The 12,841-nt window shown below is 37.5% G+C and overlaps 1 protein-coding gene across 1 annotated transcript in view; it reads left to right on the top strand.

Annotated features, from left to right (window-relative positions):
• Window positions 1–12,841, top strand: part of ZNF385D (zinc finger protein 385D) — a 163,335-nt gene that overhangs the window by 19,323 nt on the left and 131,171 nt on the right. The window contains exon 2 of the mRNA XM_058833552.1: window positions 10,475–10,617. Within this exon, the coding sequence (XP_058689535.1) occupies window positions 10,475–10,617 (143 nt within the window). The remainder of the gene's footprint in view (window positions 1–10,474; window positions 10,618–12,841) is intronic.

The raw sequence follows: 12,841 nt of genomic DNA, 5'->3' as shown, positions 1-12,841 counted from the left end.
TATTGTGCTAGCATTTATGCTGTTATGTATGGGAAAGAAAAATGAAAAATGTGATTTTATTTCAATAAGTATGCATTTTTGTCACATACATACACTTGGCTGGCCTATGTATGCAACTCTCTGAGGTTTATTCAGGAGGGAATTGTGGTCCAGGCTGTGTGACACTGGCATAGGTTGACAGAGGTATTTTCATGTCCATTGTTATGTGCTACCTGTAACACCAACAGCCAAGTGCAGCTGCAAAGCTAATGACTTTCTGTCACTTTTTTTCTCAATGCACCTCTCTCCTTCCTTTCCTTCCACTCCCTCTGTGGAGCTAGCTTTGACTTTGCTCTTTTGACTTAGATTCTGCCATCCTTCTGCTAATTTCATCGCTTTCTGAAGTCGATCTACTTGTTATTCAGTAAAGCAACAGAGGTTTGACAGCTAGCAGAAGAGTGAAATGGTACCCTGGAAACATACAGTAACTTGTCATTAAGTTCCACTTACTTTGCACTTTGCAGTTACAAATGCTTAAAAACACTTTCCAGTGAATTATTAATGCTAAATGGAATTATTAGTTCTAAACAGTAGATCCATTGCTACACGGGACTATCTTCATATAGAGTTTACTAGTGGAGTGTGTCCATTTCATGGACATAACTTTCATTACTTACATATTCATCTCAGTCATATGCTTGTTTCATTTAAAGAGACCAGAAGTTAATCGTTATTTCTTCACTAAGCATGCTTTTGAAAAATGGCACTTTTAAAGCTGATAATATATTCATCATATTCAATATGTCCATAAAAATGAAAAATTTTTTGAAAATCTGTTTGCAATACAGTGTTCTTCTGATTAATAACCCCTGGAACTTTGTGCTCAATATACCATAAACATGACCTTTATAAAACCATCAGAAAAATTCAACTGCAGAATATACCAGGTCAAAGACTTTCTTAAATGTCAAAAAGTGTAAAGCTTTAAAATTATGTAATTTTTTTTTAATACTTGGCTGATGCTTGTATTTTTGCTTTACTTATTTATTTACGATGTGAATTTTTTGAACCTTTGTAATTAGGATCTACTGGGACTCTGTGACCTCAGGGGAGCAGACTTTGGGCTGTGTCTTAATGGCTTTCAGCAGTTTCTTCCTCATGTTTCAATGTTTAGATCCAGTTAGTTTGTAACCACATTCTGCTGGACATGATCTGATAAGATCTGGTATCTCTCCAGTAGACGCTACAAACCACATACCGACCCACTGGTTAGGAGAGATCCATGATGTGTCAGTAAATAAATGGTGTAATTAGTTCAACACTGTCACAAAATATATTTATAGGCTGAAAGGTATCGAGAAACACTGTGCATGCAGTTTTGGGGAAATGCACATTTGTAACACTGTGCCCTTCCTCTAACTTCACTGGGTTTTAGCACTCCTCTGAAAACACCTATGCTTCCCACCTTAGCTGGAGCCTGAAAGTAAATCTTTCTGCTGCAGGCTGGAAATCACACTAGGGTAGCTGCTTTATGTGGGAATAACTAGCTAAGATCATCATGGAAAGAAAAGGGAAACCTGTTTTTTATACAGAATCATAGAATGAGTCTGATTAGAAGGAAGCACGCTGGGGTCATCTAGTCCAATCTCCCTACTCAAGCAGGGTCATCCTAGAGCACATGATGCAGGACTGCATCCAGATGGTTCTTGAGTATCTCTGGTGAGGGAGACTCCACTACCTCTGAAAAATCTGTGCCAGTGCTCAGTCATTCACACAGTAAAGAAGTTCTTCCTCATGTTCACAGGAACTTCCTGTGCATCCGTTTCTGCCCATTGCCTCTTGTCCTTACTTGGCACCACTGAGCAGAACCCAGCTTCATCCTATTGACACCCTACCTTCCAACATTTATTTACATTGATGAGGTCTCTTCTCAGCCATCTTTTCTGTCCTGACATTACTGTATGGTGGTACGAATGTCTCTACGTTTTTAGCTCACTCTGTGCGAGGCAGGTGTTCCAGTTCCCTGGATTCACTTTCTTACAAAAGAAAGTAAAAGTAGTATAAACGTGAGCAGTGTGGGAAGAAACTGTAATGTAGAGCTGAGGATACATAGTTTGCCAAAAGAAAATAGAATCATTAGTGCAGATGTAGACTCATTGGTGAACTCCTCTTTCCTCTAGCATTTCTGGCACTGAAAGAAGAACAAGTTTTGACATTATCTGTGAGATCATTCAAGTCTAAATGAAAGCATGTTCAGTTTGCTATTAGCCTACAACCAGGAGAAGATATTACAGTGCTCAGAGCACTGAATTTGGAGACCTAGAGGTCAGGTCCTTTGTCTGCCACAGATTCCTGTGTAAGCTTTGAGAAGACTTTTGCTGTCTGTCCTAGATTCCTAACTGAAAAACTGAGATAATCTCTTGCCAAGTAGAAGTTTCCAGAGAATTAATACTGAAATTGCATAGAGAAAAAAGTAAGGCTGATGGATATTTAATATTTGAATTTTTTTGTAAGGCAAATAGAAATTAAAAGCTCCTCCATTCTCAAGAGGGAGGAGAGCTAAGGTTCATGGGCATTCTAGTTTGTCTTCTCCAAATCTATGACTTACAGTCTTGGGCTTTCTGGTTCTCTGGTAGTTGGCATGGTTGGTACTTGGTATGGGCAGCTGTTAAAAAGCATCCTGACCAAATTGGACAATTTCTAATTGTTTCCTTATACTAGAAATAGGCAGAACTTTACAGAAAGTGGAACATTGATTTTGGATAATTTAACTTTCAGTAATCCAACAATTTCCAGTAGGGAAAAAAAAATCCAAATATGTTTGACCAACTGCAATAAAACCCCAAAGGACTCTGAAGAGCTGAATTAGGTAGTTCATGTTGCTAAAATAAAAAGCTAAGTCTCTGCTGTTGTGCAGCTTATAATCCATGTAAGATGTGGCCTATAGTGAGTTAGACAAATTCCTTGCTTGACAGTGTTAAGTACTGGAGTTCAGATCATGGCTTTTCAGTAGCTATGCAAAAACAAAACCAAAACACACCAGTATTTTCTTCAGTAGAGTGTTTCCTGAGGTCCATAGCATATTCTAGATATGGGGCAAAAGAGGTGGTACTTTGTGGAGTTAATGGGGGCTCTCACATTAATTACCCTTGTGGCCTGAGGTGGGTAATATCTGCACAATATTGAGCATTTCAACCCCATTCAGTCAGACTGGATTTCATTGTCTGTAAGGTGGGCTCACCTTCCTGTAATGCAGATGAAGGAACAGGAGGAAAAAAGGTAGCAAAGTGGGAGCAGAAACTTGAGCTTGCTAGCAAAAGGAAAAAAATTACAGAAGATAATGGGTATCAGAGTACACATGCAAATTTGTTTCTGCATTTTCCCAGTCCAGCTTCATAATAGTAGTTTCACAGGTTTCTGTGTAATGAAAAGAGAAATTTACTCCTCTGTACACCTAGAGGAGTATATTTTCCAATCAAAATTATTGGGATATATGATCTTATGTGTTTCAAAATGTTTGTTTCTTATGTGTGAAAGACTTTAAAAAACACTATATAATGCATAGCTGAAGGCTTCTAAAACTAATAATAATAATAATAAAAAGAATTCTTTTCCTAAACTAGATCACTTTGCAGGAACCAGAGAATAAATATTTTCTCTAGAAAAATAATTCTTTGAATAGCAGCAAATGACCAGAGTTGATTCAAACTTTCCAGGTGAACAGTGTATGTACTGAAAAATGCTCTCTATAAATAAACAGTGGGTACTGATTTGTGCCAATCTGGAAAAAAAAAAAAGGAAGGGAAAAAAATATTTTTGTAATGAGTCATTTTAAGTTGTTTTGATCTGGGTGTTTGAAATTTGCCAATATTTAAATAATAAAAGCAGCTAAGTACCTAAGTAAGAGCTATAGGATGTCATTTTAGGTGAAAGAAGAGCTGCAGCTGACACTGGTAGGGGCTTTCCCCCACTAATTGTCTCTATTTTTTTTGGTTTGGCCAGTGAACTGAAAAATCAATTACTCACAGATCTCCACAGCTGAGACAGTGTTGCATTCATCCTCTTCAAAGTGACTAGCCACTGCTAGCATTGCTAACAGCAAAACCTGTGAAAGGAAAGCTTGTCTAGCCACACAGTGATCCTCAGGCTGTCTCAGGAGAGCCAGCAGGATCAAGGCTGGTGTGGTTGGAGTCCCATTTTGAAGGCTCTTCTTTTCGAGTGGGCTTCAAATATTTAATACAGTTGGGGTTTTTCTTTCTTTTCCGCACCTAAGAGTGATTATATGTAAAAGTAATGTGTTTAAATGTGGCCATCGTATTTTTTAATGAATTCTTTTGAGATTACTAAATAATGAAAATACTCCCCAAAAAGAGTCTGTGAACAATCAAAAGCACTTGAAGATTCTTATTTTTCCTTTTAAAATAAATAGATTTTAAAAAAAGAAACAAATCACTCAAAATTATAAAAGGCCCTCACAAGAAGATAAGTTCTAAGACTACAAATGGTCAGAAAAGAGATTTTTCTGAGCAATAAATTCTCCAGAGGCATCATGTAATTTGTTTCCACCTAATATCCTTTCAGTTCATATGTAATAATACTTAACCTTTAAAAATTACATATTGAAAATAAAAAGCTTCTCTCTTTCTGCACATAAAAGACACAGGTTGCATGTTGCCTAACTTTCTGTATGTTGAATTCATATTTTAGTCACTTTATTACGTAAAACTAATACATAATAACTACAAATAAGCAGTGTGGCCATAAAGTGAGGCTCATTTTTCCATGTCAGGTTAGATCACTTGTACTACTTATTATAGAACTGAATTTACCTTTAAAGGGATGATTCAGCAGTTTTTGAGAGAAATATCTGTTGTAAAACTGAATATTGCCATACAGTGATGAAAGGGAGTACCCTAGCGACTATGGCTGTGAAAAATTACATTAAACTAATTCCTAAAAACCACATGTTCATGCCATATTTTCTCTGCTAGATCCCAGAGAATTTTATTCTTTTGGTTATGGATGTCTTAAAATTTCTTATTTTATCAGATTCCCTGAAAATATAAATGTGATATTTTAGACCATGAAAGAGCATTATTTACCATGGATAGCCTTCTGTTCTTGAATGCTTGTGACTTTACTGTCTTTTTGAAAAAATCCCTGCAGATATACCTTTTCTTTGGCCCTCTTTGGCCCACTAGGCAAACTTAATTCATAACAAATTAAAAGTTCTAGCTGATATGGAGTTGTCCAAATGTAGGCTTATTAACATTTATAAGCTAGACCATGAGCTCCCCACATATCCTTTCCCTTTTATACTTTAAAATAGCCTGAGTCAGTGTTCTTGAAAATTTTCTATGATAATTCTTGTTTTGGCTCAGGGTCTCTAGGATATGTTTTAATGCTTACTGCATGTGTATTGTTAGATATTGGGATCATATATAAAAATATTAATGAAAGCTTTTGAAGTTATCTTTTAAAGCCTCCTAGAAGCCAACTTTTCAGTTGGAAATGTGTGGTACTTTCCCAGCTTCTCCACTGAGTCATACCATCTGAAAAGTTCTCTGAGCTTTTTCCAAGGCAGAATGTGTGCATTTTTTTTTTGACCTCAGACAGGTTTTCATGTAAATATTAAGAGAGGTGTGAGATGGGTTGTAAAACATGGAAATATCTTTATGATCCTGAAAGCCAACTCAGACTCTAGGAAGGCAGGGAAAAGGTACACCAGTTTAGTGTCTTTGCTGTTTTCAAAATAGCTGCGCACATGGACAGAAGGAAAAAATTGCAAAGTAATGAAGGAATGAAAATAAAATTCTGCAGAGATTTGCTTTTTCACTCAGTGTTTATGATGGTAATAGTTAGTGATGGAAGAACTGCAAAAGAGTTAGATTAATGGGGTATTAGTTTAGAGTTTCTGCCCAGTTTACATACCTCCAAGTTTCAAATGCATTGCAAAAAATTATCTACATTTTTGTGTCTGCAAAAGCTGAGCTAGACTCCTCCTTAGGAGAGACTATTTGATAATGCGTCTTGTGATTCTTTTTCTGGAAACTAAATCTGCAGTTAAGTTTAAACTTGAAGGATTGGGAATGAAGGTATGCATGAGGAAAGACTATACAGAGAAAGGTGTAACATAACTTCTTCTATTGCCAAGTCACAAAATATAACAATAGGTGGTTGCTAAATTGTTGAGCTGTTTGTTAGGGAGCCTGAAGAATGGGGATACTGGCCTGCTTGAAAAACATCAAGAAAACTTGCTATTTATTATTCTGTATTAAAAATCACCCTGCTTTATGATATCTGTTTATTCTAGAGCTATTTTGTTGCTTTTCCTTTGTGCATATTCAGTTTTTGTGACTCTCTTAATCCAGATTTTAGGGTCAGTACTTACAGCTGTTTATACTCTTCACCTAACACTGGTCTGAGGAAAGTTTCAGGTTAACTGGGCACAAAAGTTTACATGGGAAACTTTCTTTCTAGTTAGTGCTATTTTGCTGAAAGCAAATTTTTTCCCCAGAATCTGTTAACTTTTTGTAAAGAATTGTCACCAAAAAAAAAATGTTAAGATTAAAACTTTAGCATTTTTAGTGACACACAGGTTTTTTTTTGTTGTTTGTTTGTTGGTTTGTTTTGGGTTTTTTTAAGAATGATTCTCATTTTAAAATCTATTTTTAGGTCCATAGTGAAACATGGTATCTAAAGTAAAAATGGGGCACGGGGAAGCAGGAGAAAAGACTGACACCAGTATTTGTTCCCATTCATTCTCAAAACAAATAAAATGCGCCAATTCCTTATGGAATGGACAGTTTGAGGCACAATGGGCAGGAATCATCTCCTTATCTGTTTCTGTCATATTCCCTTGGTTTGGTCAAGAAAGGTCTTGTGCTGATAAAGTTCATATCACCAGTGGTTTCAGAAGGAAAACCCACTTGACTGGGCTGTGTCACCAAGAGCATGGACCTCATGTTGTGCACCTGGCTTTGTAGCATGGGGACTGTCTGTGCCCAGAAAATGGTGCTGCAGTGCAAACCACATTACCCAGTGGTACGGCAAAATGTCTTGTCCCTGCTGGAGACACAGAACTGCATCCCTGTGAAAACAGTTTCAGTGTGATTTAGGAAGGGGCAAAGGTTTTTTGTAAGCTTTTCCCCAAACTTGTATGCACACACTTAGTTTGGATGTATAGCATGGATGGATGGATCTATAAGAGATTACCTTGCCTGTGATTTAAATTGTCAAAAAATTGAAGAAGCAAATGATTACTTCAAACTTGGTCAAAATGCTGAGCCAATTAAGCTTTGAAGTTGTATTATTCTTGGTTTCCCTACAAAGAAAATTTGGATAACAGTATTGACATGAATTTCTCAAATGTCAGAACATTCATCTCCCATTTAGAATCTGATTCTCCTTCTCTTTAGAAAGAGATGAGACTAACATCACTAGCTTGTAAGACTGGAATTAGAAAATACTTCATTATCCTGTCATTTTAAGTAATTGTAGTGTGCTCCTCATAAAGACAAGGTTGTCTATGTGAACTTCAGGTAATAATATTAATAATACTGAGCATCAGGCACAGGCTATGGACAAAACCTATCAGTGTTGTGGGATTTTTTCCTAGTTTTCTTGGCCAATGTTTTCCAAACCTTGCTGGTAGAAAGCTTATAGAAAGGCTGACATTGAACCTTCACCCTCACTGTTGATCAGTAGTGCTGCATCTGCTCAGGGTATGCTATGAAGGTCTTTGTGGAGAAACTTATCCTACACAAAACCAAAAATGTCATAAGCAAATTTTATGGTTCTTCACTGTAATGCAACATTCTGTAACACTTGGAATTTGTCTGTATACCGTCTTCAAGAACTTTTCCCAGTGGGCTTCTACCCCTCTCCATCCCTCTGCTAATGGATTAGGTGTGAAATAGTTAACATTTGCGTTCTCAAAGGTTGTCCACGCTAAGCTGTCACAAAAATGCTTGCCGTTGCTTCAGTTTTTCTGTTGCAGATTCTAGACTACAACTCTGTGCTTGTTAAATGAAGAAGCTACTTTTTGCAGCTGTAAACATTAGAGAATATTTTTAAGCAAAGGCTTAGATTTCATGATGCCTCTCACATGCTCCATCATTTAGGAACACGTCTGACACTATTGAAAAAACAGAGAGCAGCTGTGCTTCTGAACATACTAATTTTCTGTGCCACTGTAGTCAGGACTGTGGTAGATTTTAAATTCTGTTCCAGAGGCTCTGATTCCCAGCCAAGGTCCTGCAGAGCTGGCTGGATTTTTCCATTTAAAGCTCATTCTTGTCCCCAGATGGCTTTGCATCGCACTGGCAGCAGCAGGTGCGTGAGTGCCGAGTCATGCCACAGGAAAGGATCACAGAATAGAAATATTTCATCCTCCATGCCTTGGTATCTTAGATGAGTTTGGGATACCAATGATGTTGTTCTAGGTAATCCGAACCTGTGAAGCTCTCCTCTGTAGCACTGAGATAATACACCCAATGAGCTGTGTCCCCAAGCACAGGTGACATTTCTCAGTCCCATTTACATTTACATTTGTAAGTTACAGAATGTTTGATTAGCCTCAAATTCTTTGCTGTTGCCAGGCAAATGCTCACCTTGAAATATCTGTGTAATTCTGTACCATCTCAGGTGCAATGTGGTTTCTTTTGCTTTACTAAGAGTGACTTCTTCCTTTCCTGATGTGTAAAAGTTTTATATAAGTAAAGCTAAGTATTTACAGCATGTTAAGAAGTACATTTATGGGTCTTTCCTATTCTGAGATAGTATGATTGGCATGTTCAACACTACCTTATCATCATTCTGACCTGTTAGATTTATTTGTACAGTGTTTTTATAATAATGTCATGGGAATGTAGCAACTGCCAAAGCAATGTCAATCAAATACTTGATAATTCTATGATGCTTGCACTCTGCTTTTCTGTTGCCTATATCCTCAGCTGCTGCATTCAGACTTTTGATTTCTTATACACTTACATTGAGGTACAATGTAGAAACTACCCCAAGAATGGAAGTTATTCTTGGGATTAAAAACTATCATGAGATTGCAGTGACCCCTAATTCACTACCTTTAATTTACTAATGATTTTTGGTGAAACACTTCACAGAGGAGTTGAAAGTTGGCAAAAAATACAGTCTTCAAAATTTGGCTACAGCTGATTATATACCTAGAAGCACAACTTGGATGATCTTCTACAACTGGTTAATTAAGTCCTTGTTTTTAGCCCTCAATTAGATATATAACATGACAAACCTTGTTAGCAGATTTGCTGGCCAAATATGGAGAGATTTTATATATCAGTCTGACTACTTTATATTTGCGCTCTTAAAGGACGTGTGAAAATTGTTTAATGAAATGTCTGTACATATGAGAGGGAAAAAAATAAATTTCCGATCTCTCCCTCTGTTGATCTGTCTGCTTGAGTCTCTGTTCAGTGAGTAGGGTAAAACTCCCCTTTCATTTTTTTTCAGTGTTTCTTGGACTCTTACCAGCAGGTTTTTACAGTCTGTTGCCTGCCTCTCAGATTAGAAGAACACTGGCATATTTTAACAGTTTCCTAGGATTCAAATAGTCTTTAATTAACAGGGAATTGATGTTTTGGAGTGCAACCAAAATATAGGAGACACTGAAAGCAGAGAATGAACTTGGCTCCTTCCAGCTTGTAGCTGTCTGTGGCCAGGGGCAAAGAAATAAGCAAAATAGGGTCCACTGCAAACAGGTAGTGCCTTATTGGTATGCAAGGGGATTTCTTCATTTGCATTATGTTCCCACAGAGCTGGTGGTTAGCTGGGAGGAGCTTTCTGCTGCACAGTCTGAATCAGCTCCACCCCTTGCAAAGAGCAGAAAGTGTTCATCGGCACCTTCCCATAAACAGAATTTCAGTGGCTCCTGAAACTGTTATTTTTAGATTTGTATTGATCAACTGTTGAGGCAGCAAGGTATGTTGTGTTTGTGTGGTTTAGGTTGAAGCGGAAGCTGTTGGCTCCATGAGTGAGCATTTAATTTAAAAAATCAGAAATATGCAAATAGCATGACTTTTGCTGAGCTAAACAGCAAGTTGTTCTTTATCTTTTTGAGTAACCTGCCTTTGTAGGCTTGAGCAACAAGGTAGGGATGAAGGGCTGAAGTTATTAGAGAATGAGACTAGCTGAAGCTCTCAAAGGAAGTTAGACATATGGTGAATGATTTTTCGAGATTATCCATGGAAATAAATGGTTTATAAGGTAATTCTAATCACGACAGACTAAAACCTGAAGCAATTGCTGGCAAAGAATTATAACCAACTCAGTCACTGAGTCAGCTGTGCATTTTTTTTTTTTTTTCAGTAACGCAATAATTTTTGGACAAATCAAAATGTATTTGTTTGATCCAATGTAGTCTTTTTATTGTTCCTTTTTGTGTGTGCATGTCTGCTAGCTTTTATCCCCTCCCGCTAATCGTATCACTTGCTGAGTGCTCTCTGTGTCTTTGTACATGCAGGTGGTACATGCCAGAGCCCTGCTCTTCCAGCCCTTGTGCGTCCTCCTGCACCGCCCTTGCAGCCATCGCTGGATATTAAGCCGTTCCTCCCGTTTCCTCTGGACACTGCCGCAGCAGTGAATCTCTTCCCCAACTTCAATGCAGTAAGTACACTCCCAACAGTTACACTGAGCCACAGCTTCCATGGAACACTCGAGAGGGCACAAAGCAGCGTTTTATGTACTCCATTAAACCTGGAATATCCTCTCCCCTTCTGAGGGCCAAATAGCTCTTTCAGACACTCTGATAGGCCATAAATTGAAGCCTATCTGAGAGTTAGTCAGAAGAAATGTAGAAGGGAAAAATGGGATGTTTCCGAGTGACATGCAATAAAGCTTCAGGCCATGTTCAGTCCCAGGGCTTGTGGATTTCCCACAGTAATTTAGGATGTGCAGAGCTTCACTAACTTACAGTTCACTGCAACTCTCAGAGAGGGAAAGTTTCAGAGCAATGGAATGCTACATCCCATCTCCAAGAAATTTCCTGAGAAATACTGAACATCTACAGAGCCTAAAGAAGAAAAATCTGTTGAGGCAAATCAAGTGAGAATGAAAACAGTGTTAGTGCTGTATGAACTATTCAATGGCAAACAATCCAGGGTGTTTTTTTCATGTTAAGATGTGTTATTTCTCATGTCTTACGTTTAAACTAGGATTCTTGCCTCAACACAGAAGGGGTGGAATTTTCCATTCTGAACCAATTCTAATTGACATGAAAAAAATCTTAATAAAATAATTAAGAGTAGTAAAAGAACCTGTGAATTCTAAAACAATTTGTAGCAATCAATAGCAAATTTCTGTAAGAAATGTTTATTTTTTACCTTTCATAGGTGTTAATTTTGCTTTAAAGTAATTAAAATAAGCTAATTGTCAAAATTATTTATACAGTCTTAAATTCAAGAAATTCACAGCATTAACGAAGAAACTACAATCTGCAAGTCTTAAAATGCACAGAAACAATATGTCAGTGAACTACTACTATTGCAAGTAAACTTAAAATTTAAAAAGAGTGTTAATATGCTGCAAGGTTTTAAGATATGCTGGGTTTAACCAAGTTACTGATAACCCATACTGAAATGGATACAATTTTAGACTTGTTTAGTGTGCTTTAGAGACAAGGTCTTTTAACCAGTTGTGCCTTGTGATCACTGTTTGTCGTTAATACAATAAGCCAGCTGAATTTTTAAAAGATATCTATTAGAATTTCTTGTATTTTTCTTCCTCAAGATTCTCCGTGGTTCAGTCTCTTCAGATTGTTTTGCTAATTGTTTGATTATATAACTGATATAGAATTTTAATGATTAATGTTGATAATGGTTAATCTTGTAAGAAATTTCCAGTTTCTTTCTTCTTACATAGACTGCTTTGCTACTATAATTATTTCTAGGGATATGTCATGCTTATATTAATTGGGAAGTAAGAAAGCAAAAATAGACTCATATCAAAACCATGTAATTCCTAAACATTATCTTAGTAGCACATAATTTGGTAAGAGTGCTCGTAAAGTGAGCCTAGTTTTCAGGAGTGAGACTTGAAGCCCTTTTTAACAGCACTCTGAAGTCTGTTCCCATGCAAAATACTGCTTCCTGTGATGTGTGGCCATCTGCCAAGTCCACCTTTGGCAGATATGTCAGTCCTGAGTGTGACGATGCTGTCATCAGAGCTGCTGTCACCTGCCTTGCTGCTCATAGTTTATGCCTTGCAAAGTGACCTTTGCCTTCTCATCATGTGTGCTGACATGCCGTATCGTCCTCCGTGTTCCCATTTTCTTTGTGAACAGCACATTATTGAATGCAGCTATGTTTAGCTCATGCCAGGGATGGTTAGCAGCAACCTCCAAATGTATAGACTAGCTGAGCAGTTTTGCAGAGTTCCAGATATTCTCTCCAAGCTGACAAAACTTTCGGGGACACATCAGCCGCTGACCGTTATCAGCCCAAGGAGGTAACCCACACATCATGTTAGACTTTAAACAGAACTGCTGACAGGGGCTTCAGTGTGTGAATGTCAGGCAGAAAAAAGCTGTTTAATCAAAAAATTATCTATGTCAGGCAGAAAAAAAGTGTTTAATCAAAAAATGATCTTTGTAAATATGTCTCTTGATGATCAACTGCAGCTGTTGATGATGCTTCATCTTCATAGACTTCACTGACACTCCGACACAGTGTCAGTAGAGAATCATTTATGCTCTGCGGCTAAACCCAGGTCAAGCAAGTGGTCCATAACAGAACACCTGAATTGGATATTCTCTCTTGTGTTATCAATAAATTAGAATTTCCCTTGACTTTGAGAATATCAGGGTCATAAATTGAGTCATAGGAAATGGATT

Source organism: Poecile atricapillus, chromosome 2, assembly GCF_030490865.1.
Source record: "Poecile atricapillus isolate bPoeAtr1 chromosome 2, bPoeAtr1.hap1, whole genome shotgun sequence".
Classification (NCBI taxonomy): domain Eukaryota; kingdom Metazoa; phylum Chordata; class Aves; order Passeriformes; family Paridae; genus Poecile; species Poecile atricapillus.
Note: the sequence above shows the minus strand (reverse complement) of the source record. Positions and strands in the feature narration are given on the sequence as shown.